Below are 27,758 nucleotides of genomic sequence, written 5' to 3'. Positions count from 1 at the left end.
AATTACTGCAAAGTGTTAATATTTAATGGATGTAGCATAATTTAGTTATTCAGCGATTGACATTTAGATTATTCACGAATTTCCAGTACTTACAAATAATGTAGATTTTTGATCTTTCTGGACTGGTTTGTTTTAGATGGATCTTTAGGCTGTTAATGCAATTTGATTTTATTTGGTCTTAACTCAGAGACATTTTCTCTTAGTAGGTGAGTTTCTCATTTATATTTGCCAGTCATTTTAGTAATGATAACTCACTTCATTGGACCATATCCACACCCAGGTATTGCTCTGAGCACATTCCTTAGATGTCCTTTAGTCTTTGCAACTCTGTGAGCTAGGTGCTTGTTACCACCATTTAACCAGTGAGGAAACACTGAGGAAGACGAGATGACTTTCCAGACCTAGTAGCATGGGAGGCTGGGATTTGACTTAAGAGCACTTCCAGACTGGAATGGCATGCTGCTGTATGACACACGTGTTTAGTCTTAATACAGTTATTTTATTCTTTCTATTTTTAGTGGGTTTATTTATACACCAGTTTTTTTTTTAAACTCAAGACTTTTTTTTCCTCTTGGTTTCTTATTAGATATGTGTTCTATCTAACAATTTGAAGGTTTTTTCCTTGGGTATTTTATATAATTTTATTTATTTACCCTGTATTTGTTTGGGGGTGATTTCCTATTTTGATCATTGACCATGTTCATGTTTTCAAATATTTTGTTTTAAAAAAAGTTTTATTTATTTATTTGAAAGAGAGAGAGAGATATACCTTTCATCCACTGGTTCACTCCCAAAATGGCCACAACAGCCAAGTCTGGGCCAGCCAAAGCAAGCAGCTGGGAACTTCATCCAGGTCTCCCATGTGGGTGGCTGAGGCTCAAATCCTTGGGCCATCTTCCACTGCCTTTCTAGGTGAATTAACAGGAAGCTGGATCAGAAACAGAGCAGCTGTGACTTCAGCAGGCACTCAGATAGGGGATGCCGGTGTCACAAGTGGCAGCTAAGCTTACTGTGCAACGACACTGGTCTCTTCATTTTCAAATATTCTTACTTCCTTTTCCTTTTCTCAATCATTTGCTTTTGACTGATAACTAATAAATAAGCTTATTCTGATTTAACAGGTATAACTTTATGCATATTAATCTCTCTGCTACTTTGTTTTACTTTGTATCTTTTGATTTCAAATTAAGAGATTGTGCCTATGCTGTCTCATTTGTGTATACACCTCTCAACTCTGTGGTATTTCTTTTGTGTAATTTGTAACATTTACATTTCCTTCTGTAATTTACTATAAAAGAAAATTTTTTAGTCCTACATCTTAAATGTATTCTTTTTTTTATTGTAAAACTTCATTTTTTTTCTGTATTATTATTGTTTGGATAAAGTTTATCTTTTAATAATTAATTCATGAAGGGCTGTTGGCAGCCAAAATTTCCTAAGTATTCTTTTTGTAAAGATGAGATGAGTCTGAAAGTCAGAGTTACAGAGAGAGAGGGAGAGATAGATCTTTCATCAGCTTGTTCACTCCCCAAATGGCTGTAATGGCCAGGACTGGGCCTTGCCAAAGCCAGGAGCTTCATCCAGTCTCCCACATAAGTGGCAGAGACCCAAACACTTGGGCCATCTTCTGCTGCTTTCCCTAGGCCATTAGCAGGGAGTGGGATCGGAATTGGAACAGCCAGGACACAAACTAGCATCTGTATTGTATGCTGGTATTGCAGGTGGTAGCTTTACCTGCCATGCCTCAATGCCACCCCTTACCTTTAATAAAATATTTATTTATTTGAAAGGCAGAGTTACAGAGAGTGGGAGAGACAGAGAAAAAGAGAGATCTTCCATCTGCTGGGTCATTCTACAAATGGCCACAACTGCTAGGCGAGAATGAAGCCAGGAGCCAGGAACTCCATCTGGGTCTCTCATGTGACTGACAGGGACTCAAGTACTTGAACCATCTTCTGCTGCTTTCTCAGCACATTAGCAGGCAATTGCATCAGAAGTGGAGCATAGGGGACAGGCGCCATGGCGCACTGTGTTAATCCTCCGCCTGCGGCGCCAGCATCCCATATGGGCTCCAGGTTCCAGTCCTGGTTGCTCCTCTTCCAGTCCAGCTCTTTGCTATGGCCTGGGAAAGCAGTAGAAGATGGCCAAGTCCTTGGGCCCCTGAACCCGTGTGGGAGACCAGGAAGAAGCACCTAACTCCTGGCTTCGGATCAGCGCAGCTCCGGCTGTTGTGGCCATTTGGGGGGTGAACCAACGGAAGGAAGACCTTTCTCTCTGTCTCTCTCTCTCTCACTGTCTGTAACTCTGTCAAATAATAGATAAAATCTTAAAAAAAAATATAAAAGAAGTGGAGCATCAGGGACTTGAACTGGTGTACCTATGGGATGCCAGTGTTACAGCAGAGGCTTGAACCTGCTGTGCCCCAGTGCTGGGCCCTTCTAAGTTCTTACATGTTCTAAGATACTTTGTTTTTGCAGCATAGTTGATTGATAGCCCAACCAGGTGTGGCATTATTGGATTTTTTTTTTTGCTGTGAAGACTCTGCAGGAATGGCCCCCTGAGTCCCAGTGTGGAAGACCAAGGCTGGCTGTCCCGTTACCACCTTAAGTGTGTGTTACTCTGCTGTGCTGTCATCACAAAATAACACAGACTGAGTGACTTGAGCATCAGAAATTTACTTTCCTGTGATTCTGGAGACTAAAAATCTGAGAACAAAGTGCTGTTAGAATTGGTTCCTGGTTGAGGACCCTTTTTCTGGCTTGTAAATGACCAGCTTCTTGTGTTTTCACATGGCCTTTCTCTGTGCTGACATAGGTGGAGAGAGAGCCCTGTGGTGGCACTTCCTTTTTTTTTTTTTTTTTAAGGCTACCAGTTCTATTGGATTAGACCTCCATCCATATGACCTCATTTAACCTTAACTGTGACCCTAAAGGCTTTGCTCCAAATATAGTCACATTGAATTTAAGGCTTCAATATGTGGATTTTTTTTGGGGGAAGGGGACAGGATTCAATCTGTAATGAAAGAAAATATGGACTCTTTTTTTAAATTTTTTTGTCAAAAGGCCCAGAAAATTATTTATTTTTGCAGCTTTAAGTATGAAGTGTAGCTCTATATGTGCTGACATGGAAAAATATTCACAGCACATTGCTAAATGATACAAAGTAGATTTTTTTCTTTTTAATCTTTCTGTTATCCTGCCATTTCCTCCTATTTGATAATGGTTATTGTTTTAAAATACATATTGAATTCTTGGAAATATCTTTGGATGATGTTCTTCAGCTTTGTTTTTAATATATTTCTAGGCATGTATTTTTTATCTGCCATTAGTTTGTCCTATTACTTTTCTTTCCCCTCTTTTTCCTTCTTTTCATTAAAAAAAAAAGATTTATTTGTTTATTTGAGAAACAGAGTGACGGAGAGGTAGAGAGAGACACAGAAAGGAAGAAATCTTCCATCTGTTGGGTCACTCCCCAAATGGCCACAAGTGGCTGAAGCCAGGAGCCTGGAACTCCTTCTGGATCTCCCACATGGGTAGCAGGGGTCCAAGCACTTGGAGCATCTACTGCTGCTTCCTCAGGTGCATTATTAGGGGGCTGGATCAGAAGTGGAGGAGCCCAGGACCCAAACCAGTGCTCCGTTACGGGATGTGGGTGACCCAGGTGGTACTTTAACACACAACACCAGTCCCCTTCCCCTCTTCCAGTGTTTTTGTGGCCAGTGTCATTGCACTCTTTACTCATCTTTGAATGAGAGGAATGTTTCTTGATCCATGTTTGTGAGTGTAGGTTAGGGAGGCCCAGTGTGTGAGGAAACTGTGCTTTGGGCTTTCTGCCTTGTGCTGGGCAGTACAGGTGTTTGGCCTAACCTAGCGTCCCTGGCAGCTCTGTGGTGGGAGAAGTCGTAGAGGGGTCAGGAAGCTTCTTCTGTTTACACTGGATATGTCCAGGCAGCAACTTGCTCCTTGGGCTCTGCTTCAGGGAACTTTTCTTTTTAAAAATTTTTAAAGGATTATTTTTATTTATTTGGAAGAGTTGCAGAGAGAGGTAGAGACAGAGAGAGAGGTCTTCCATCCACTGGTTCACTCCCCAGATGGCCGCAATAGCTGGAGCTGCGCTGATCCAAAGCCAGGAGCCAGGAGCCTCCTCCGGATCTCCCACGTGGGTTCAGGGGCCCAAGGACTTGGGCCATCTTCCACTGCTATCCCAGGCCATAGCAGAGAGCTGGATCAGAAGAGGAGCAGCCAGGACTAGAACTGGCATCCATATGAGATGCCGGCGCTTCAGGCCAGGGCTTTAACCTGCTGCGCCAACAGCGTTGGCCCCTGGGGAGCTTTTCTAAGTCACTGGTATCTGCCTTGGGTGTCCTCACTCAACTTGGCTATGTTTTCACTGCCCTTGGCAACTTGCTTCAGGGATATTCAGGGTGTTTTTGTGTTGTGGCCTCAAAGATAGAGTTTCCTTTTCTATCCCTTGTTCTTGTTTTGGGTGGATAATAGGAACAGAAGCCTTCAGGGAGGTCTGTACTCTGGCATCTTAAATCTTTTAAGGCCCACAGCCAGATTTCTTTAATTAATTACTCTGGTCATACTCTGTAAAATTAGAAAGTTGTATAATATCCTAGCCAACATGTTTTTGGTTAAGCTTTTTATGGTTCTGATGTAATTCTTGAAATTTGGGTGAACACTAAATATAGTGAATGTTTTCTTACAGACAGAACCTCCGCTGAACACCCCAGAAAATAGAGAATATCTTGCAGAAATTATGTTTGAGTCATTTAATGTCCCAGGACTCTACATTGCAGTTCAGGTAAAAACAGTTGTTGTGTGATTCCCAAAGAATCTTAGCTGGCCAGTGTGGAAGGAGTGGTAACTCCAGAGGGTCTCTGTCCTGAGATAATGCAGTATCAACTTCCTGTTCTCACTCCTTCAGCCACTCCCACACCCCCACACCCCCCCCCCACTCCCACACCCCCCACACCCCCACACTCCCACACACAGGTATGAACCAAAACAGTGGGGAACAGGTCCCATGACTTTTACTTTTATATTTGTATTACTGGTATGGACCGTGTAGCTCTCTCTTTTTCTGTGTATTTGTGTCTAATGTGTTTTTTTTCTAGGTGACAGAATAGAAATTCAAGTGTGAATCTCTGCTTGGCTTCTTTTGCTTACTGTAGAGTGTTGAAAAAAATAAATATCTTTACAAGGTTTCCCCTTTTTAGTCCCACTTTATTTTCTTGCTTCTGAGAGATCCTGTGTTTCCATGAGCTTACAAATCTCCTTTTGAAGAGATTTGTACTTGATGTGACTTTTTTGGGGTTGTTGGGGTTGTTTTTGTTTGTTATATCTGCCACCTTTTTTTTTTTAAATGGAATTGGCTGTAATTTTGAGAATTATAAACAAAATGGGTGCTTCCCAAATGTATCTGCATAGGAGCAGTCCCTGCTTTAAAAAAGGAGGAGAAGGAGTTTCACAGGAAAATAGATTTGGGAGGTACTGCATTCTGTGGTCTCCTCATGGTGACTGACCGTGCATATTAATATGGCATAGTCTCTGTAAATTTGTTCCAGCACTTCCAAATTTAGTTAACCACAGATCTTTCCCTGCCTCCTTAAATTTTTTATGTTGCATGGGATAGGGAAACACTTGAGTAAACAGTGTACCAGTGGTTGTCAGAGTGGTCTGTGTATCAAGTTCACCCCTGGGGAGTGTTTGAAAGTACAGATTGAGTACAGACTGTGCTTTGAGTTGGGTAGTTCTTTCCTGTGGGGCTGTCTTGTGCATTGCAGGATATTTGGCAGTAGCCCTGGCCTCTACCTGTGAGAAGACCACCACCACCAGTCACCTGTCTCTTCACAAGTGTAACAAGAAAAGTGATATTAGATACTGCCAGATGTTCTCTCGGGGAGCACATCTGCCCCTGGTTGAGAGCTCCTAGATCTCCGGTATTAGAATTTCTGGGTGGGAGGCCTGCTGATCTGTATTTTAAAGCTTCACAAGTGGTTTTATAGCAGCTGTCTGGTCATTAAAAGGTGGGGAAGTAGTGGATTAGACATTAGTCTTCTATTTACATATTAGAATTCCCTTTTCACTGGATTTTCTTTGTAAAACCTTAGTCTTCTTTATTGAAAACTTGACTCCTGGAGTTTGAAACTTTGTATGTTCAGTTGTGCAAGTTGGAATAGAAATTCCGTGGGGGGAGTGATGGGAGAAAGGGAAAGGAAAGAGTTGCCCAGACTTACTCAGTAAGAGTTTATTGGTCGCACCCAAGGATAAGCAGGCACAGCACTTTAGAAGAAGTTCCCTGTGTACTCGTGGTTTCTGTCTTCTCTCCAGGCAGTGCTGGCCTTAGCAGCGTCCTGGACATCTCGACAAGTTGGCGAGCGCACGTTGACAGGGATAGTCATTGACAGCGGGGACGGCGTCACCCATGTGATCCCAGTGGTAAGCTCCATAGTTAATACCTAACTCCCCTAGGCTTACCATCTGATTGGAGGTAAGTGAAGAAATTAAATAAGCCAGCTACCCTTTTACAAGTAAGATACCACTTTTTAAATGAGAGTTGTATTTGTAAAAGTCTAGTGTTTTAGAAAGTCAGATATGTGAGAAAAGTAAAAAAGATGGTCAATATTTGTGACTTTGGCCATTTAACAATCATAGTGGCAAATTTCTATAGTCAGAGTATCAGTGGTTGTTTGGGATTTCCGGTGTATAGCATCATTCCCATGGGTCTGACATCAGCAGCAGAGACATCATCTAGGCTTAGAGTTCCGAGCTGTTGGAGATACACATCATTTTGGATATTGGGAGTGTAGGGCAACTGCATGACCATTTGAAAGAATATGTCTATGTTTTATGAAAAGGTGTGAATGCTTTTAGCTTGTGTTTTAGAGAAGTTAATTCTGTTTTTTTTATTTTTTAAAAAATATTTTAAATTTATTTGGAAAACAGTGATTCAGAGAGGGGAAAATGGGGAGAAGAAGGGGAAGAGAGAGAGAGATCGAGATCTTCCGTCTACTGGTTCACTGCCCAAATGGCCGCAACAGCTAGGGCTGGGTGAGGCTGAGGCCAGGAGCCAGGAACCCAACACCTTGGCCATTATCTATGCTGCCTTCCAGGTGCTTCAGCAGGAAACTCAATTGGAAGCAGAGGTGGAGGCAAGACTCAAACCAAGTACTCTGATGTGGGATAAGGCGTCCTGAGAAATAGCTCAGCCTGCTGTACCACAGTGCCTGCCCTGATTATTCTTTTTAAAAATGTAGTTAAGAGTCAATGAGCAGATATGGTACTTTTGACTTGTAAAGATTTTGCAACATCATGTTCTGGTTTAATTTTCAAAATATTAAAAAATTAGAGAAGTGATTTCTCATTCCGGTTTAAAGAGCTCTCTCTTTTTCTTTTGGTCCAGTGGATTATTTAAAGGAATTATTTAAGTATTTTAATGAAGTGGAACTGTCTGAAGGGAGGGAGGTATTCATTGGAAAGTCAGACTCATTCCTGATTATCCTTTCCCAATATGACTTCCTCAGTAACCACTTTTACTGATTTTTTGCATATGAGCACATGAGTGTATTGTTTGTTTATATACTTCCTTTGCAAAATGCAAATTTGGATTTTTTCTTTTTTTGAGTGGCAGAGAGATTGAGAGACAAACACAGAGACAGAGAGAAGCTCCCATCTGTTAGTTCACTCACCATAGGCCCACAGTGGTCTAGGATGGGCCAGCCCTGGAACTGGGAGCCAAGAACTCATTCTAGGTCTCCTGTATGTGTGGCTCTGACCCAAATACTTGAGCTGTAACCTGTGCCCTCTCAGGGTCTACATTGATGGGAAAGTGGAATTTGGAGGAGACCAGGGACTTGAACAGGTAGTCAGTATGGGACACAGGTGTTTTAACCACTAGGCCAAATACTTGCCCCATGAATTAGGATTTGAAAAAAAAAAAAATCCATTTACTTAAAAAAAAAAAAAGTCACCATTTTATTTCAAGAAAGTGAAGGAATGATGTATCAATTGTTCATTCCCCAAATTCCTGCAATAGCCAGGGCTAGGCCAGGCGTAAACAAGGAGTCTGGAACTAAGTCTGGATTTCCCATCTGGGTAACAGGGACATGTGTACTGGAGCCAATACCTGCTACTTCCCAGGGTGCACATAAACAGAAAGCTGGATTGTAAGGGAAGCTAGTACTCAACCCCACAGACTTCTCCATAGGATGTAGGCATTCCAAGTAGCAAGTTAACCTCTGTACCAAATGGCTGCCCCTGGTTTTTTAAATTTATAACTGTATCTTAGTTCCATTTTATTCCAGTGTAAAAATTACATTTTTTGAAAATTTGGATAAAATAGGAACATAAAATAGAACAGAAAAATGTAAAGAAGAAAATAAAATTACTCATAAAGCTATCCAGAAGACCAGGAAAAGCACCTGGCTCCTGGCTCCTGCCATCGGATCAGCGCGGTGCGCCGGCCGCAGCGCGCCGGCCGCGGCGGCCATTGGAGGGTGAACCAACGGCAAAGGAAGACCTTTCTCTCTGTCTCTCTCTCTCACTGTCCACTCTGCCTGTCAAAAAAAAAAAAAAAAAAAAAAAAAAAAGCTATCCAGAGAACCATGTATTTTTTAGGTTCTAGTTCTTCTAGGCTCTATTTCTTAGCTCACATACACACACACACACACACACACGTACTTTGCACACATTTTAATCAAAATTGGAATAGCCTATGTCTGGTTTTATATCCTAATTATATAATTTTAAAGTTATACCTTGCATATTAACTCTAATTTTCTATTTTATGGTTAAATAGTCTGTGAAGAAATGTTTACTATGTAATTGTGGGCATAGCATACTTCAGTTAGTCATTTTCTTTTGCTTTTTGGACGTGTAGCTTGTTTTAATGTTTCTGGTGCTGTGATGAAACTGCAATTTAGTGGCAATGTTTAGAAAATGCTATATGTAATGCATAGAAAATTGTGAATAGTTTGTGTTAATAAATCTAATATTTTTATGGGTTTAAGTTGATCCTTACTATTTCAATGATTTATATTTATCTTTTATGTCTGCCTTAAATATTTTACAAATACTAGGACTTCACAGAAGGGCTAAATCTGCTTTACTTCTTAAAGTTAGGTACATCAGAAAAAAAAAAAGCAGGAGGAATTCTGTAAGTTGTCCTTGACCTTCATTGGTGGCTGTATCTAGTGCATGTAGTTATTAGAGTTAACACATCTGTAAAATGAAGTCAGTGTTTTACTTCCATTCCCTCTGTGTCACATGATGATTGTTGCACAGAGCTGTAACGTGAAACCCGAGTTATGTCTTTTTATCTGATGATACTGTGGTAGGGTGCCATCCACGCTCACCACCAGCATCTCCCCTCCCCAGCCCCTGTAGAACAGTTGGACTTGCCAAGCCTGTCTGTGGCTTCTGTGGCCACTCACTGCCCAGAGGGAGGTGAAGGAGGGAACTTTGGGTCCATGGCTGCTATGGGTGGAAAGATATCAGCCCTACTAGCAAGACCAGAGATAGTGGAGCCACTGTGTGTCCCTTTGCCGGCACCTTACACACCTGCCTTCACTGGCCCAGGAAGTCAGCACAGTGAGAGAATCCAGACTACTGATGCGCCTGCTGCCTTCAAAGGGTGGAGTGCTTAGGTTAACCTATCAGAATTGGTCCTTAGGACGGTACAAGGGACTGTTTGTTGAATACTTAGTGTGTGCCAGAGCACAGCACTACAGGCTTGACATGCAAGATTGTATTAACCTGTGTGAATATAATATAGTAAAGCCCCAGGGAATCATGTGTGGCGGCTGAAACATGGCCATGGCCACTCAGCCAATGAACTAGAAACTGGGGTTTGCATCTAAGTCCTGTGTACTTAACTGATTGCTGATTTTAAGATAAATATGGTAGATTTACCGTTCACTTGACAATTTATAGATAAAACCGTTTCCTTTTTTTTTACAGAAAAAAAATATTGGATTGTCTATTCTCATAGTCAGTGTTACTGTTACTTTTTGGAAATAAACTACCCTATGTGGTTTTCTTTTTCACATTCCTAATGAAAACATCATTTTTGGTTGCTATGGAGAGTCTCACGTTATTGGAATAATTTAGAATTTTAATATTAATGGGATTGCATATGCAGTAATATAAAAATACCTGCAGTACTGAGCTTGCACAGTGGTGACTCAGTAAGTGCTTGTTAGTGCCAGGAGTGGGGTGGGCAAGGGAGGCTGAGGCAGGAGACCTCATGAGTCTGGGCAGCTCCTGTCTGAGAGATTACTTACGCAGGCTGTTCTGCCTCCTCTTCTTCCCCAGGCAGAAGGTTATGTAATTGGAAGCTGCATCAAACACATCCCGATTGCAGGTAGAGATATTACATATTTCATTCAACAGCTGCTAAGGGAGAGGGAGGTGGGAATCCCTCCTGAGCAGTCACTGGAGACCGCAAAAGCCATTAAGGTAAAAACAGATGGGAAACTGGCTGGTTTGGGGGTGAGAGAGAAATGGTGTCTGGCCACGTCCCTTGGAGCCACCATCCCTTCCCTTGCCTCCCTTGCCTGTCCCTATCAACCCTTCCCTGTGAGTGTGGACATTGATTTGTTTACCACTGAGTTAAGGGGGCTGAAGACCTACAGCTCAACAACTTCTGACAGACGCGCTGTTGAGATTTCGGCTGTCAGCGCTATCAGCTTGATAACTGGTATTGAGCACCGGCTCCTGTAGTACAGCAGGGTGTCACTGGAACCTAATTAAATAGAAGTGCAGTTAACTAAAGCTTCTCCCCCCTCTGGAAGGGGAGGCCAGCTGCAGCATCACAGGTGACTGGCGGCATTGGTCTGCACCCATCATTGTGGCCTAAGAATTCAGCAAGTTTGTGGGCAGATGAAATGAAAATGCGTTTATCTTGCTGCAGGAAATTTCAGATCCATGCATTTTTTTTTGTAATGTGCCTTTTCCACAGTTTTTGAAGACCTCTTTTATACTTCAAAACAGTGCAATTCTAGGATCTAGAGTAGACTCATTAAACAAAATTCATCTGTATTTTCTATACTCTAATTTCTATATTAGAAAAGTTACAGGACATTTTAGAATTTAATCAGTAAGATCAGAAGAAAAATGGCTGATAATCCTTAATTAGAGTGTGTGTCTGACATGCTCCTCAGGGTTAATGTTGTCTTACTCTGTACATGGCAATTGATACACCCTTTGTAAAGAGTTTGTCTTCTCAAATTGCAAAATCAGGACAATTAAAAAAAAATCAAAATGCCAGAAATCCTTAGCAATCCAAGGATAATTATTACACAGATAATGAGGGAAGGAATTTTCTTGGGAGAAGAATTTAGTTTGGAGATGGCAGTGACGTGTGGTCTTGAGTATATTCTTTCTCATTTGGTGCTGTTGAGCTGTAGAGGAGCAGGGGCAGGGGATGTGAGACTCAGCCCTCCTCTCCTGCTGCACTGCTCCTCCTAAGCACCTCAGAGCTGAGGCTGGTTGAAGGAAAGGAAGCACCAGGTGTGGAACCCAACTTAATCTCCTGACTTTTCTTTTTCCCTTAAAGCCCTCACTCCTCTATGTATTTCTCTCACTAAATAAAAAGCTTAAAAACTTAAAAAAAAAAAAAAAGCACCAGAGATGATTCTCAGGTTTTGATGGACAATCTAGGACAGGGAGGGGCACTGATCTAGGGTAATTTTCTGCAAGTAGGCCCTCTCCTCCCCCAGTTTACCTCTGGCTGGAGGTTCCAGGGAAGGAGGAGGGGTGGTGGCAGGGGCGGGGGCAGGAGAGCTCTCAGTACTCAAAGAGTGAATTCCCGGCACAGAGAAGAGTTGGTCCCTTCCCTCTGGGGCGAAGGTTTTCTGAGGTGTCATAAGACTCTTCTTATTATTATTTATGTTTTTAAAATATATATTTAAATTATTTATTTATTTAACTTTATTCGAAAGAGAGACAGAGACATAAATTTTCCATCCATTGGTTCACTTCCCCAATCCCTGCAATGTCCTGAACTGTGCCAGGTTGAAACGAGGAGCCAGGGACTCAATCCAGCTCTCCCATGTGTGTGACAGGGAACTACTGCCCTTAGAGTGCAAATTAGCAGGAAGCTGGAATTGGAAACGGAGCTGAGACTTGAACCTTGAACCCTGAACCCAGACACTGCCTGTGGGATGCAGGATCCTAAGTGATATCTTAACTGCTGCCCCAAATACCCACTCCAGACTTTGTTTTATAGACTGAAGTGTTTCCTTTTCAAGATTTATTTATTTATTTATTTTTCAGATTAATTAATTAATTAATTTTTGAACAGCAGAGTTACAGAGAGAGAGGGAAAGTTAGATAAATCTTCCATCTGCTGGTTCAGTCTTCAGATGGCTGTAATGGCTGGGACTGGGCCAGGCTGAATCCAGGAGTCTGGAACTCTGTCTCGGTCTCTCACTTGTGTGGCAGGGGCTCAAACACTTGGGCCATGTTCTGCTGCCTTCCCAGGCGCATTTGCAAGGAGCTGGACCAGAAGTGGAGCAGCCAGGACTTAGAACAGGCGCCCAAAAGGATGTTGGTGTTGCAAGCAGTGGCTTAATCCACTGCCCACAACTCCAGCCCCTTTTAGACTGAAATAGTTCACAAGATTTTTCTCTCCTTCTTTCTTTGCCTTTCTTCTGGGGAAGAAAATTTGATACCTGGTGTAATCTTGCTTACCCACCCTGGATCTGCTACAAATGAGAACCCTCTTGTTAGGGTGACTCTTGAGAATCTGAGTGCTCCCCTCTCAGTGGAGGTGGCGCTCCCAAGCCCCATGCTGGGCTTTTGTTTCACTCCCTGCTTACCTGGTTCCATCCTGACCCTGGAAGTTGAGGTGGTGCTGCAGGATTAAGAATGTGTTTTGCTCAGCTGTGAGGATTAGGAGTGGAAGAGACTCTCTTTGCAGACTCCGAGCAGCTTCCCTGACTTGTCAGGTGTGGGTTGGCCCTGTTAGTTCTTACCTCACTTCTTCCTGTAAAGGAAGAGATCCTGGAAGGAATGCTTTAGATGATCCCTACCTGCTGTGGTCATGAGCAGGCCTCAGCGTGTTTAATGTGAACACATCGTTCTGTCCCATGAATGTAGAACTTCCGTGTTAGCACTGCTACTCTGCATCCAGCTTCAGGAGAGTGTTTCACGACATCAGTGAAGTGCGTTAGGATGCTGTAGGGCATTGACCAGTCCTCCCAGGACAGCTGAGTCTTGATAGGTCTCTAGTCTTGATAGATTCAAAGTGCTATTGACTCTCTCTCATCAGGGAACTCAGGGCTGTGTAACAATTCTTGCCCAGCCATTTTAGTTAGCTAGAGTAGATCAAAGGTATCCAGATGTTATGAGAATATGTGTCAGGAATTCTAGGAAACTTAAAGCTTGATGCCACAAAGAGGTCTTTGAGGGAGTCATTCCTTCTAAAATGTATAGAGAGCTCAAGCTGGTGCTGCTCTCGTGCATGGGCTGAGTGGGCCTACCTGAGCCATGCCCACCTGGCGCTTACTTTCAGAAGCTCGTGCCCAGATGTCACCTGCTGCTTTGCTGAGCTGATTGCTAAGGACAGATGATCAACACAGGGATCCCCAAGAACATCACTATCATCAGATTCTCAGGAAACACTTGGCACAGCTCATGTTGGGTGTTGCTGCCAGTGTGGAAGCAAGTAACAAGTTGTGCTGTAGCAGCCGCATCCTGGTGACTCTGGCCCTCCCACCTGACTGCTTTTGTCTATTGTTCTTGGTCCCTATCACCTTTATTGTAGTCCCTTATTGTCTGACTCTCAGCTAGTGTCATCTGGACAGGGATCTGTGTGTTTTATTCACTTGTGTCTTTCCAGTGCCTAGACGTGCGATACATATGTGTTGATTGAGGGTATGCCTCTAGGAAAACCTGGGCAGTTAGAGGACAGTTCTGTGGCTGACTCCACAGCACGTTGATGGCTGAGATTAACCGTGATCTCTCCGTTGGTGCGGCACCAGAGAAGCCATTGCAGTAATGCAGTGGGTGTAGACAGCACCGCAGTCGGTAGATTGGGCTGCAGCACAGTTTGCTGGTCCAGAAGCTGAAGACTACAGGGTGCCTGGAGGGGTGTGAAGAGACACGCCAGGAAAGACTAGACGGAGACAAGGTACTGACCCACGATAGATCTCTTGTAGTGGTTATAGACACCATTCCAATAAGATGGCAACAAAAGTAGACCAAGGCTGGGATCAGTAGTTAAGTGTCAGAGAAAGCAGACTCAGCCTGTCCAGAGTCTGAGTATAGTGATGTCTAATATGAAAGGCAATAGATGAGGAGGCTTGACAGCACATGCACTGTTGTTATGGAGTGGGCAGATGTCATTTCAGGGGTGTGTGTAATGTATGGAGTCCCTGGGTAGCTGTCAGAAAGGGCCGAGACTCTGGGTAGGTGTTAATGTCTGGTGATGTCTTTGTGTGTATATGCAGGAGAAGTACTGTTACATTTGCCCGGATATTGTAAAGGAATTTGCTAAGTATGACATGGATCCCCGGAAGTGGATCAAACAATACACGGGTATCAATGCAATCAATCAGAAGAAGTTCATTATAGATGTTGGTTACGAAAGGTTCCTGGGACCTGAGATATTCTTTCACCCAGAGGTAAGATGCTGCTTTTCCGAATGTGTTGCAGTGTGGTGGATATGGAGCAATATTGCCACCTAGTGTGCATGAAGAGTACTCTCAATGGAGTCCTAGAAGCCAGCTGCCTTTCAGTTCTCTCAGCAGACAGTGACAATGCCCGGGTGCACTGTGTCTGCTCGATTGATTCTTCAATTTGCCTCTTCGTAGACTGGGTTGTCTGCTGAGAGGTTAGAAGAAGTTTTAAGAGCATTGGAAAATAATGGAATTAAAATGAGTCCCAAGGGTTTAGGAGTACCTTCCAGTGAGACAGCTGGTTACCCTGAAGGGATGTATGCAGGTTGATTCTGTGTGAACGTGGGGTGACAGGTAACGTCTCCACCTTCTATGGTGGTCTGTCTGAATCCCAGTTGTAACGCAGGATGGTTGGTCCTGCTGTGTTGCTCACTGAAAGTCAAGGTGAGCTTTTGTCATTTTTACTGGTCATCACAAGGAATTAGTAATACTTCTGCAGAAAGCAGAAATTAAGAGGCAACAGTGTAAGCTCCACGTACAATGGATTAAATTTGTATTTTGGTATTATTTTCCTGCCTAATTCAGTTTACATGAAGTAGGTAGGTATCAAACTGCTGCCTGTTTTAAGATGTATATTTTGTACAAAGAAGTGGTGCTGAGTGTATGCCTCACTATTCATAATCTAATGACTAATATTAACCTAATGAATAGTAGTAACCTAATTAATACTCATGCTCTTGATAGTATCAATTTAAAGTATACAAAAAACAGACCAGTGTCTAGCGAGCAGCTGGTGGACAAGAGGATGTTACTGCATTCTTTCTCTTAGACTTTTGCACACTAAAGCTTTCCTTGATTTTAAAAATAGACTTCAAACGTGATTGAGTGGAATTATTTGCACTTCAGCTTACTTAACTCAAAGAATTGAATCTAGTAACTGTTATATTGTACAGATTGTTGCATTTTAAAGTTACCACCATCAAGAAACACAGCCCTTCCCCTGTCTTCTAGGCCAGGGTTATCCTTCCACTGAACATGTTTCCTTTTCCTTATGTCCTGCCTAACTTTCTCATGTTGGCAATATTCACTGGTGATACACTTGTGAGTTTCTCATTGCGTATCACGTAGCTCACACACATAACTTTTCTCTCATTAGCATGATTTACTATGTATTTGTGATGTGGGGTGGGGCTGTCTTTGTTACTAAATCTCATGTTTCTTGTCTCAAGGAGACACAGGTTACCACTTCATGGGTATGTGATCCGTCATCTGTGAGATTGCTTTGACGTTCCTTCATTCCAGTGTGAAGTGTTTTTAAGTTACAGTGAATTGTATTATTTGTTAAAGTTTCTTTTTTTACAAAGAACTTTTTTATTTTCCTATTTGAGAGAAATGTATGATGTTTCTTTTGTATTTATGTAAAATTTAGTTTGCCAACCCAGACTTCATGGAGTCCATCTCGGATGTTGTCGATGAAGTAATACAAAACTGTCCCATTGATGTGCGACGCCCGCTGTATAAGGTATAAGCTGATTGGGTAAGGTACTTTGATTTCATTCCAAAATTAAAGGCACAGAATTCTGAGACTAGGTGCTTAATATACTGACATTTCTGTTTTGCTTTCTGTTTTATAGGATTTGTTAACAGCAGTATAATTATAAATGATTTTACTCGGAGAAAGACTGACTTAAAATGTTTAGAAATATGACTTGGTTAACTAGAAGTATTTAATGTAGATACTGTAATATATTTTATTCTTACCTGGGAAGGTATATTTTAAATTGGAAAATTTTGGTCCTCTCACTGGTTGAAAGATAAAAGTGATACCTTCTTAGGCCTCCTGTGAACTCTGCAGTCTTGTTTCATGCATATTTACTTAGGTTCAATGCTAATGTGCTGTGATAGAAGTTAGAGTCCAAAATGGAACAATCAAATTGTAGAATATGCTCTTAAAATTTTTTTTTCAAAATTCTTGGATTGCCTAGAATTTGAAAACTTGGAATGAGAAAAGTCTAGTCCATGTAATTGGTGAATAACAGGAAATGCTGGCCCAGAGCTGGCAGCCAGAAACTGAAGGCAGAATGTGATTATCAGTTAGCTTTCCTCCATCTCTCGTTAGCCTTTGCCTGAGTGAATCATACTGCCACTGTAAGCCTCGTGACTTCATCTCACTCAAATTTGGCTAGATTGATTTTCTTTTCTTTATTTTAAAGATTTATTTATTTGAAAGGCAGAGTGATAGAGGGAGAGGGAGAGAGCAAGAACGAGAGCAAAAGAGAGAAATGTCTTCCATTTGCTGGTTCACTTCTTAAATGCCTGCAACAGCCAGGGTTAGGTCAGGCTGAAGCCAGGCACTTCACCCAGGTCTCCCACAGGGGTGACAGAAACCTAAGTACTTGGGCTGTTATCTGCTGCCTTCAGACACACTAGCAGGAAGCTGCATTGGAAGTGGAGGAGCTGGGACTAGACCCCAGGAGCTCCTGATATGGGAATGTGGATGTCCCAAGCAGAGGCTCAACCTGTGGTGCCACAGCGCCTACCCCAGGTGAATTTTAAAGAGTAGAGAAATGGTTCAACAGTGAGGACTCAATAAATTTTAACTTTTATTTAAAAAGATGTATTTATTTATTTGGAAAGTAGAGTTACAGAGAGAGAGTGAGGACTGAGACAGTGATCTTCCATCTACTGGTTTACCCCCAGATGACTGCAACAGCCAGGGCTGGGCCAGACCAATAATAGAAGCCAGGAGTTTCATCTAGGTCTTCCACTTGGGTGGCAGGAGCCCAAACACTTAGGCCATCATCCTTTGCTTTTCCCAGGCCATTGGCAAGGAGCTGGATTAGAAGTGGCGCAGCAGGGATATGAACTGGCACCTGTATGGGAGGCCAGCGCCACAGGCCGTAGCTTTACCTGCTACACCACAGTGCTGACCCCTGTTTTATCTTCACAACAGAATACTAGGTAACCTTTGAAAAGAATGAGGTAAATCAGTGTAAATTCAAATGAGAAGATAGCTATAGTACATCTTAAATAAAAGAACTTATAAAACTTTACATATAATTTCATTTTATATAAAATATAGCTTGCATATTTTTGATACATACTTTGCTGCTTTTTTAAAGATTTATTTATTCATTTCAAAGTCAGAGTTACAGAGAAAAAAGGAGCAACATATAGTGAGAGAAGTTTTCCATTCGCTGGTTCACTCCCCAGATGCCTACAATGGCTGGGTCCAGGCCAGGCTGAAGCCAGGAGCCAGGAGCTTCTTCTGGGTCTCCCACATTGGGGACAGGGGCCCAAGCACTTGGATAATCCTGTGCTGCTTTCCCAAGCCATTAGCAGGGAGCCGGATTGAAAGTGGTGCCCATATGGGATGCTGGCACTGCAGGCAGCAACTTTACCTGTTGTGGCACATTGCCAGCCCCTTTGCTCCTGAAGTAAGGAAAGTATCTTTGAGGGTATGGTGATGGTTAACTTTTATGTTTGTTTTTTGTGCTTTAAAATTGCTTGAAATTTTATAGTCAACAAATCTTGTTTTTATAATTGGAAAATATTTTCCTACCTAGATAATGTTTTTTTTTAATTTATTTTTTAATGTTTATTTATTTATTTGAAAGGCAGAGTTATAGAGGCAGAGGCAGAGAAAGAGAGGTCTTCCACCTGCTGGTTCACTCCTCAAATGACTGCAATGGCTGGAGCTGTGCCGATCTGAAGCCAGAAGGCAGGAAATCTAGATAATGTATTATGACCAGAAAACAAATTATGATTCCAAGTGTTGTTGGCCTTGTAGCCTTAATTAAACACCTTTCCTGCAATAAAAACCTACCATAAGAGGGAAATTAAAGAGATTGCAGTGTGAAAGTTAAGTAGCGTGTCTTGTGCTTTCTAATTCTCAAATCTCACTTAACATTGTCTTATTGTCAGTGAGAGACAGGAGGGACTGGCATTGTGGCATGGTGGGTAAAGCCTCTGCCGGTTAATGCTGGCATCCCTTATGGATTCTAATTCGTGTCCTGGCTGCTCCACTTTCTGATCCAGCTCCCTGCTAACGGCCTGAGAAAGACAGTAGAAGATGGCCCAAGTGCTTGGGCCCCTGCTACCCACGTGGGCGATCCAGGTGAAGCTCCTGGCTTCAGCCTGGCTCAGCCCCGGCTGTTGCAGCATCTTGAGAGTGAATCAGCAGATGGAAAGTCTCTCTCTTTCTCTCTTCCTCTGTCACTCTGACAGGAACAGGCGCACATAAAGAGCCTAATTCATCATCAAGAAGCTTTGCCCCCAGTTATGGACTGCTCGTGCTGGTCTCATTTGATGACACAGTTCACTTAGTTCAGTGAGCTCCATATTCAATAAGCGATGGCAGCCCCAGAGATGGAGAAAGGTGGCAGAAACTAGAGCCATGTGGGTGAAATGAAACAAATTGGTCTCAGGCTTTGTTTATTTTGGGGGAGGGGTATCAGGAGAGGCCATTTTATCTCTTGTCATAGGAGAAATTCGTTAACCAACACAATGACTGTATTATTTAGGAAGGGTAAGGCAATCTTTACTTCTACTGTGTTGCTTATCCAAGGACGCTTGAGGAATCTGCCTCTGTTTCTTCCCCTACTACGGTGCCTGCCCCTTTCTTTCTAATAATTTCACTGAGATGCCGTTTTCCTTTTTGGAATTAGTAAGTAACACTGTGTTTAACGTGCGGATTCTGAACTCAAGGAAGCTTTATAAACTGGAGAGACAAGGCAAGCATATGAGAATGACATGTGACTGCTGCAGGAGTTTCAAATCACTTAAGCTTTTGTGTCAGATGTAGGGATGGTGGTATATCCCATGAGGCCATGTTTGTGTACAGGGCTTGATATCTAAACCTGGGAAAGTCATGAGAGAGAACAAGGATTAAAGGTGGGGAGAGACAATGGCTCATGAAGAAGAGGAGGAAGGAAACGATCTAGGGGCTAGTGCTGAGGGTGTCTGAGGCAGAGGGTGCAGTGGTGAGTTCTCTTCCCCTCACCGCTCTGTAGATCAGCCTCACGTTTCCATCTGCTTTCTAAACGTTCCAGCTGACTGTCGGGTGGTGTCCTCAGCAGCTACCCACAGATAGCTTACTGTTCTCTTAGTTCATACGCGTACTCCTCTCCCAGTCACCTGGCTGGAAGTGTTAGATTGTGTCAGAGACAGCTGCAAAATGGGCTAGTACAATGGTGATACTAGTGTTGTGCGTGCGATAATAGCTCGTTAAAAATGTCCTTTCACAGTCATTTTTTAAAGATTTATTTATTTATTTGAAAGTCAGAGTTACATAGGAAGAGAAGGAGAAGCAGAGAGAGAGGGGGTCTTCCATCCGCTGGTTCACTCCCTAATTGGCTGCAACGGCTGGAGCTGTGCCGATCCGAAGCCAGGAGCCAGGAGCTTCCTCTGGGTCTCCCTCACGGGTGCAGGGGCCCATGGACTTGTGCCATCTTCCACTGCTTTCCCAGGCCATAGCAGAGAGCTGGATCGGAAGTGGCGCAGCTGGGACCCAAACCGGCGCCCATATGGGATGCCCGCACTGCAGGTGGTGGCTTTACCCACTATGCCACAGCGCTGGCCCCCACAGTCATTGTTAGGTGGCTTAACAATCAAGAGAAGTGAGGTGGTGTTGGCTGTTGACTGCCTGTATATTTATAGTAATCATCTTGGACTTCAGTAGATGTCTAAGTCAGCAGTTTCCTGTAGATCATTTGATGAAAGGAGATGAGGGCAGACCCATTCTAGATAGGATAATGAATGATGGGATAGAGAAACTGTAAGAAAACATGGTCTTAGAAAGGTTTTTGAGGACTGGTGTTATGGTGCAGCTGGTTAAAGCCCTGGCCTGAAGCACTGGCATCCCATCTTGGTGCCGGTTCAAGTCCCGGCTTCTCCTCTTCTGATCCAGCTCTCTGCTATGGCCTGGGAAAGCAGTACAAGATGGCCCAAGTCCTTGGGCCCCTGCACTCACGTGGGAGACCTGGAAGAAGCTCCTGGCTCCTGGCTTCGGATCGGCACAGCTCTGGCTGTTGTAGTCATCTGGGGGAGTGACCAGCAGATGGAAGACTCTCTCTGTCTCTACCTCTCTCTGTAACTCTTTCAAATAAATGAAATAAATCTTAAAAAAAAAAAAAATTGAAGGGTCTCTGAGAGAGGATCAGGATTGTAGCTTAACAAATACAAATAAGTTTAACCCGCCGGCGCCGCGGCTCACTAGGCTAATCCTCCGCCTAGCGGCGCCGGCACACCAGGTTCTAGTCCCGGTCGGGGCGCCGGATTCTGTCCCGGTTGCCCCTCTTCCAGGCCAGCTCTCTGCTGTGGCCAGGGAGTGCAGTGGAGGATGGCCCAGGTGCTTGGGCCCTGCACCCCATGGGAGACCAGGATAAGCACCTGGCTCCTGGCTCCTGCCATCGGATCAGCGCGGTGCGCCGGCCGCAGCGCGCCGGCCGCGGCGGCCATTGGAGGGTGAACCAACGGCAAAGGAAGACCTTTCTCTCTCTCTCTCTCTCTCACTGTCCACTCTGCCTGTCAAAAAAAAAAAAAAAAACAAAAAAACAAAAAAACCAAAAAACACAAAAAAACCAAAAAAAACAAATAAGTTTAACCCAGTTACTTGCATTTCCTTCCTTCCTCCCTTCCTCCCTTCCTTCTGTTTATTTATTTGAAAGGCACAATTACAAAGAGGCAGAGAGAGAGAAAGAAGTCCTCTATCCACTGGTTCACTCCCCAAATGGTCTCAGTGGCTGGAGCTTCTTCCTGCTCTCCTTGGGTGCAGGGGCCCAAGGACTTGGGTCATCTTCTGCTTTCCCAGGCCATAGCAGAAAGCTGGATCAGAAGTGGAGTAGCTGGGATTTGAACCGGCACCCATATGGGATGCTGGCACTGCAGGCATCAGCTTTATCTGCTACACTACAGCACTGGCCCCTGCATTTTCTAATACATTAATTTTTTTTTTATTTGAAAGAGAGAGGAAGAGAGAGGGTAAGCAAGAGTGTGTTCAGTCCCTTCCTCACTCCCCAGCTGCCAGCAATGGCCAGGTCTGGGAGCTGAGAACACAATCCAGGTCTCCCAGTGGGTGGCAGGAACCAGTTTGCTTTACCCATCATTGCTGCCTCCCGAGGTCTGCATTGTCAGGTAGCTAGAGCTTGTAACTGAACCCAAAGTGATTTGCTATAAGACATGGAAATTTTTTTTTTCTAAAAGATCCTAGTTTAGTGGAAATAAAGACAATGGCTATAAATAATTGAATGGGAAAATGACCATTTCAGAAATATACAGTAAATTTTTAAAATAGTCACAGATCATCAAAACTATAGTAGTATAACATTCTTTTTTTATTACTTTATTTTTTTATTTAGTAAATATAAATTTCCAAAGTACTTATGGATTACAGTGGCTTTCCCCCATAATTTCCCTCCCACTCACACCCCTCCCATCTCCCGCTCCCTCTCCCATTCCATTCACATCAAGATTCATTTTCAAATAACTTTATATATAGAAGATGATTTAGTATATATTTAGTAAAGATTTCATCAGTTTGCACCCACACAGAAACACAAAGTGTAAAATACTGTTTCAGTACTAGTTATAGCATTACTTCACATTGGACAACACATTAAGGATAGATCCCACATGAGAAGTAAGTACACAGTGACTCCTGTTGTTGACTTAACAATTTGACACTCTTGTTTATGGCGTCAGTAATCTCCCTAGGCTCTAGTCATGAGTTGCCAAGGTTATGGAAGCCTTTTGAGTTTGCCGACTTCGATCTTATTCCGACAGGGTCATAGTCAAAGTGGAAGTTCTCTCCTCCCTTCAGAGCTTTCTCTGAAGGTACCTTTGTACCTCCTTCTTTGATGGCCCCGTTCTTTCATTGGACATTTTAACATTCAGGCTAAATTCCTGCTCTTAAAATAAATTTTATCAGTATCAGTTTTTTCTTTTTTCTTTTTGTTATAAAAAGATGTATTTATTTATTTGAAAGGTAGTATTACAGAGAGAGACAGAGAGATCATCCATCCACTGGCTCACTTCCCAAATGGCTGCTGTGGCCTGGGCTAGGCTGAAGGCAGGAGCCCAGAACTTCATCTAGGTCTTCCTTGTGGATGGCAGGAGCCCAAGCACGTGGACCATCTTTTGCGGCTTTCCTAGGTGCATTAGCAGGGAGCTGGATCAGAAGCAGAACAGCTGGGACTTGAACTGGCACTCATATGGGATGCCAGTATCATAGATGGCAGTTTAACCTGCTGTGCCACAATGCTGGCTGCCCAAAATTTCTGTAATTTGTTGCTCAGAGATTAGGAAAAAATGACTAACCTTGTAAATATAATTTAAGTGGTTGATAATTTCAGAATTGCTTTTTTTTGGTGGCTCATTGGTCTCTAGGTCCTGTACTATTAATCAAAGTTCCAGCAGTGGGGAATATCTGGCCCCTGGGTTGTATAAGGCCCACGAAATCATTTGGCCTGGCCCTGCCAAGACAGTTCAAAGTGGGACCTGAAATTCAATAAATCTACAGCAAGCTAATTTTTAAGTTGATAATTTGTGTGGCCTGCAGATATTATAAAATAATATCCAAATGGCCCTTGGCAGAAAAAAAAAGATTCCCCACACTTCACAGTATTTATTTGAAATTTTGTCATTAATCACAGGCTTTTAAAAGATCCTTTAATAGCTATAATCTATTGAAAGTTTACACTTTTGGCCAGTGCCGCGTCTCGATAGGCTAATCCTCCACCTAGCGGCGCCGGCACACCCGGTTCTAGTCCCGGTCAGGGTGCCAGATTCTGTCCCAGTTGCCCCTCTTCCAGGCCAGCTCTCTGCTGTGGCCCGGGAAGGCAGTGGAGGATGGCCCAAGTGCTTGGGCCCTGCACCCCATGGGAGACCAGGAGAAGTACCTGGCTCCTGCCATCGGATCAGCGCGGTGCGCCGGCCGCAGCACATCAGCTGTGGCGGCCATTGGAGGGTGAACCAACGGCAAAGGAAGACCTTTCTCTCTCTCTCTCTCTCTCTCTCTCACTATCCACTCTGCCTGTCCAAAAAAAAAAAAAAAAAAAAAAAAAAAAAGAAAGTTTACACTTTCAATAAGCTGGATTATTTTTTATTATATAATGGCACTTTGCTGATAATGACCCTGTGCAATATTTCCTGTTTCTGTTCTCATCTCACAAATAAAACTGAGACCTTCAGGGGACCAGCATTTTAGTCTGTTGTTACGTGCTGAATGAGGCTTCTATGTGCAGGGACTTTAATCATTTCTTTTCTTTTTTTTTAAAAATTATTTTATTTATTTGGAAGGCAGAATTAGAGAGAGAGATTCTGTCAGCTCCATAAATGGCTATAATGATAGGGGCTAGGTCAGGCTGAAGCTAGGAGCTTCATCCAGGTCTCCCACGTGGTTGCAGGAGCCGCTGCTTTACCAGGTGCATTAGCAGAGAGCTAAATTGGAAGTGGAGCAACCGGGACTCGAACTGTTATCCATATGGGCTACCATTATCATAGGCAGTGGCTTTTTCAGCTAGGCCACAATTCTGGCCCCTGAAGTTTCTTTCTTTTTTTTAAAAATTTTTAAATTTTTTTGAAGATTTATTTATTTATTTGAAAGAGTTAGAGAGAGGAGAGGCAGAGAGAGAGATTGGTCTTCCATCCGATGGTTCACTCCCCAATTGGCCACAACTGCTGGAGCTACACCGATCTGAAGCCAGGAGCCAGGAGCTTCTTCTGGTTCTCCCATGCGGGTGCAGAGGCCCAAGGTCTTGGGCCATCTTCTACTGCCTTCCCAGGCCATAGCAGACAGCTGGATTGAAAATGGAGCAGCCAGGACTCGAACTGGCACTCATATGGGATGCTGGCGCTTCAGGCCAGGGCATTAACCCACTGCACCACAGCGCCGGCCCCTCTTTCTCTCTTTTTTTAAAGATTTATTTATTTGAAAGAGATACAAGAGAGGAGTAAAGAAAGAACATTTCAATCCTTTGCTTCATTCCCCAAATGACTACAACGTCCAGGGCTGGGCTAGGCCAAAGCCAGGAGCCAGAAGCTTCTTCGTCTCCCACATTGGTGTGGGGGCACATGACTTGGGCCATCTCTGCTGCTTTCCCAGGCTCATTAGCAGGGAGCTGTATCAGAAGTGGAGCGTCCGGGACTTGAACCGGTGCCCATACGGGATGCTGGTGCTGCAGGCGGAGACTTAACCTTCTGCGATACAGTGCCGGCACCTCCCTGCCACCACCACCACCTCCATGGTTTCTTAAAGTACATTGTCTTAATTATTGCATACATCAGAAAATTGAGTTTTATGGTGCTAAGTAAGAACCTGTACTGTTAACAGGTAAGGTTGAATTTTGGGCCCATTGCCTGCATTTATTTTATTTTATTTTATTTTTTTTTTGCATTTTTGAAAACTTACACCTTTTCCACTCTATGATGCTGACAATTATGTCAATGTGGAGGGGAGGTGAGTCTCCCAAGAAGGAAACCCTGCTCCTGAACTCTGTCTGCTGTTAGGCTGATCGTTTCTTCCCTGTGGTCTTTGAAACGGTTTTGGCTTTGCCCTGGCTACAGATTTGTGCAGAATAAGTCTTTTGCTCTATCAGCCACTTCTGCTTTTATGTAAGGAGCCTTGTAGCTGATATAAAATTCAAATAGGGTTGAGAGCTGGGAGGACTGAGTATGGTGGAGTTGACCTTGTCTTTTGTGCTTTGTCACACAGCTGAGCTCTCTGTGGAACAGAGGAAAGAGACACACTTGTGAGGCTACCCCCACTTCGCCACTTTCCTGGATGTATCATGGTGTCCCACACGAGAGGTTGATTTCTTTGGTCGTGGTGTACATTTGTTGTGGGTTGGCAGTGGGTTCTGTACCATCTTGTGACTGCTGCTTCTGCAAGTGGGTGGAAGATCTCTCTCTCTCTCTCTCTCTCTCTTTCTCCTTCTCTCTCTCTGTGGTTCTGCCTTTCAGATAAATAGAAAACATCATTATTAACTATTATCACCATGTTACACCTTAGGTTTCCAGAACTTGTTTATGTTACAACTAAGTTTGCATCCTTTGACCAATATCTCCCACTTTCCTACTACTGTCCTTGGTAACCACTGTTCTACTGCCTACTTTTATGAGCTTGACTAAACATTTAGAATTGGGGGCTGGTGTTCTGATGCAGCAGGTTAAACTCCTGCAATGCTGGTATCCCATATTCTAGCACAAGTTCGAGTGCAGGTTGCTGCTCTTCCAATCTTGCTTCACCCTAATGCACCTGGAAAGGCAGCAGAAGATGGCTTAAGTATGTGGACCTCTGTCACCCATGTGGGAGACCAGGATGGAGTAGTTGGCTCCTGGCTTTCGCCTGACCGAGACCTTGCTGTTGCAGCCATTTGGGAGTGACCCTGTGGATGGAAGATCTCTCTCCATCTCTTCCTTTCTCGTCACTCTGCCATTTGAATAAATAAGTAAACACATCTTTAAAAAAACTTAGACTCTTTGCAAAAACAAAGCAGTGTTTTTTAGACGGAGGCAGTCATCATCTGTCTAATTTTCAGTCAATTATTGGCAGAAATAATAAAGATGATAGACATGTCCTCTCTGTTCTGCCTTTGGAATAACAGGGAGGGTCTGCAGGGATGTCAGAGCAGGTGGTACACGACCTCATCCGCCTTGGGCATCGTCCTAGAACTCTAGAATGGACAGGTCTGGATCCTGCCCTGGGGATTCTGTTGTAGTTGGGCCTGGTGGAGCCTGACAAAGTGATTCTAAGGTTCGACTAAATTGAGCATCACTGTCAGTAGCCAGTGTAGCAACGTGCATGCTTTACTTGAGGCCAGACCTAGTCTAAGTCACTTTGTAATATAACTGGGTATCTTCTATTTCTGAGTTCTACTCATGCGGTAGCTTGAGTGCCTACTAGGTAGAAGGCACTGTTGTTGTGAATTAGGGGGTTTAAGTATGCGTGAGAAATGGTTCTTGTCTTCAAGAGCTTATAAAGCTAAAAATACCAAAATAACTCTAATGGGAACCACTATGAGCTTAATGTTATTAAAGTGAATCATGCAAATTATGACAATTGAGAGAAGGGAAAGATTGCATTTAATTAGAGGGGATCAAGAAAGACTTTGAGAAAGTGACACTGAGCTGATTCTGAGGCCTGGCCTGCAGGGCTGGTCTGGGGGAGACCAGCCTGGAGTCCTGAGGAGTGGAGAGTCACTTTTTTTCTGGCCAGATAAGGATTTTTCTTCTGGCCAGAGTCCGGGGTGTGTGTGTGTGCGTGCAGAAGGTGTAGGAAGTTGTGGGAAACAAGTCTAGGAAGGGAGGGGGGTCAGCAGTAAAATATCTTTGAATCTGCTCTAGCAATAAACTGGGAGTGGTTAAAAATTCCTATTATTATATTTGTCAAGCAGATGTGAATACATCTTTTTTTTTTTTTTTTAAGATTTATTTGTTTATTTGAAGGGCAGAGTTAGAGAGAGACAGATATCTGCACCTACATGGGAGATGCGAGGGAAGCCCCTGGCTCCTGGCTGTGGACTGTTACAGCTCTGGCTGTTGCTGCCATCTGGGGAGTGAACCAGCAGATGGAAGACTTCTCTTTTTCTCTGCCTCTCTGTAACTCTGCATTTCAAATAAAATGAAGAAATCTTAAAAAAAAAAAAAAAAAAAAAAAAAAAAAAAAAAAAAAGAAGTGAAGGAGAAGAGAGTTTGTTTTTGGACCTGAGAGCAATTCAGCATCCCTGGACCTGACATGTGAGCACAGGCCTGATAAGCATGAAGCGGCCAGAGCATGCGGGGTGTTCAGGAGCGTATGTGAGCCACCAGGTACCTGCATGTCCTCTGGAGGGTCCTCCGTGGAGTTGGTTCATCCTAAGGGCAGTGAGGGCTTTGTGCAGGGATGGGAAGTGACCTGATGCAGGTTTCGATGAGTGCTAAAGTGCAAGGATTGGAGCCAGGAGAGCAGTCACAAGGATCGTGTAGTGCTGTGGTGAGACAGCACTCCTGTCGGAAGTGGTGGTAGGAGGTGTACGGCCAGACATGGTTGGGAGGAGAGGGAAGAAGAGGGTCCATAGCATTAGATTTTAATGAGGCAGGAGTGCAAGCTTCAGGTAGCTTGTGGACATCTAGGAGGATGGGAGATGCAGGAGCAGGG

General features: G+C 43.4%; 1 protein-coding gene across 12 annotated transcripts in view; it reads left to right on the top strand.

Moving 5' to 3' along the window:
* Positions 1–27,758, top strand: part of ACTR3B (actin related protein 3B) — a 121,353-nt gene that overhangs the window by 68,094 nt on the left and 25,501 nt on the right. For 6 of the 12 annotated variants that reach the window (XM_051857097.3, XM_008263930.5, XM_051857099.3 and 3 more), the window contains 5 exons: positions 4,711–4,806; positions 6,336–6,443; positions 10,317–10,460; positions 14,456–14,629; positions 16,053–16,145. In XM_051857097.3, the coding sequence (XP_051713057.1) occupies positions 4,711–4,806; positions 6,336–6,443; positions 10,317–10,460; positions 14,456–14,629; positions 16,053–16,145 (615 nt within the window). Of the gene's footprint in view, positions 1–4,710; positions 4,807–6,335; positions 6,444–10,316; positions 10,461–14,455; positions 14,630–16,052; positions 16,161–27,758 lie in introns of all 12 variants that reach the window. The other 6 variants (XR_016210370.1, XR_016210368.1, XR_011390302.2 and 3 more) reach the window with 3 other exon arrangements.

This window comes from Oryctolagus cuniculus, chromosome 7 (genome assembly GCF_051225735.1).
Source record: "Oryctolagus cuniculus isolate XC-2025 breed Fujian yellow rabbit chromosome 7, ASM5122573v1, whole genome shotgun sequence".
Lineage (NCBI taxonomy): Eukaryota > Metazoa > Chordata > Mammalia > Lagomorpha > Leporidae > Oryctolagus > Oryctolagus cuniculus.
Note: the sequence above shows the minus strand (reverse complement) of the source record. Positions and strands in the feature narration are given on the sequence as shown.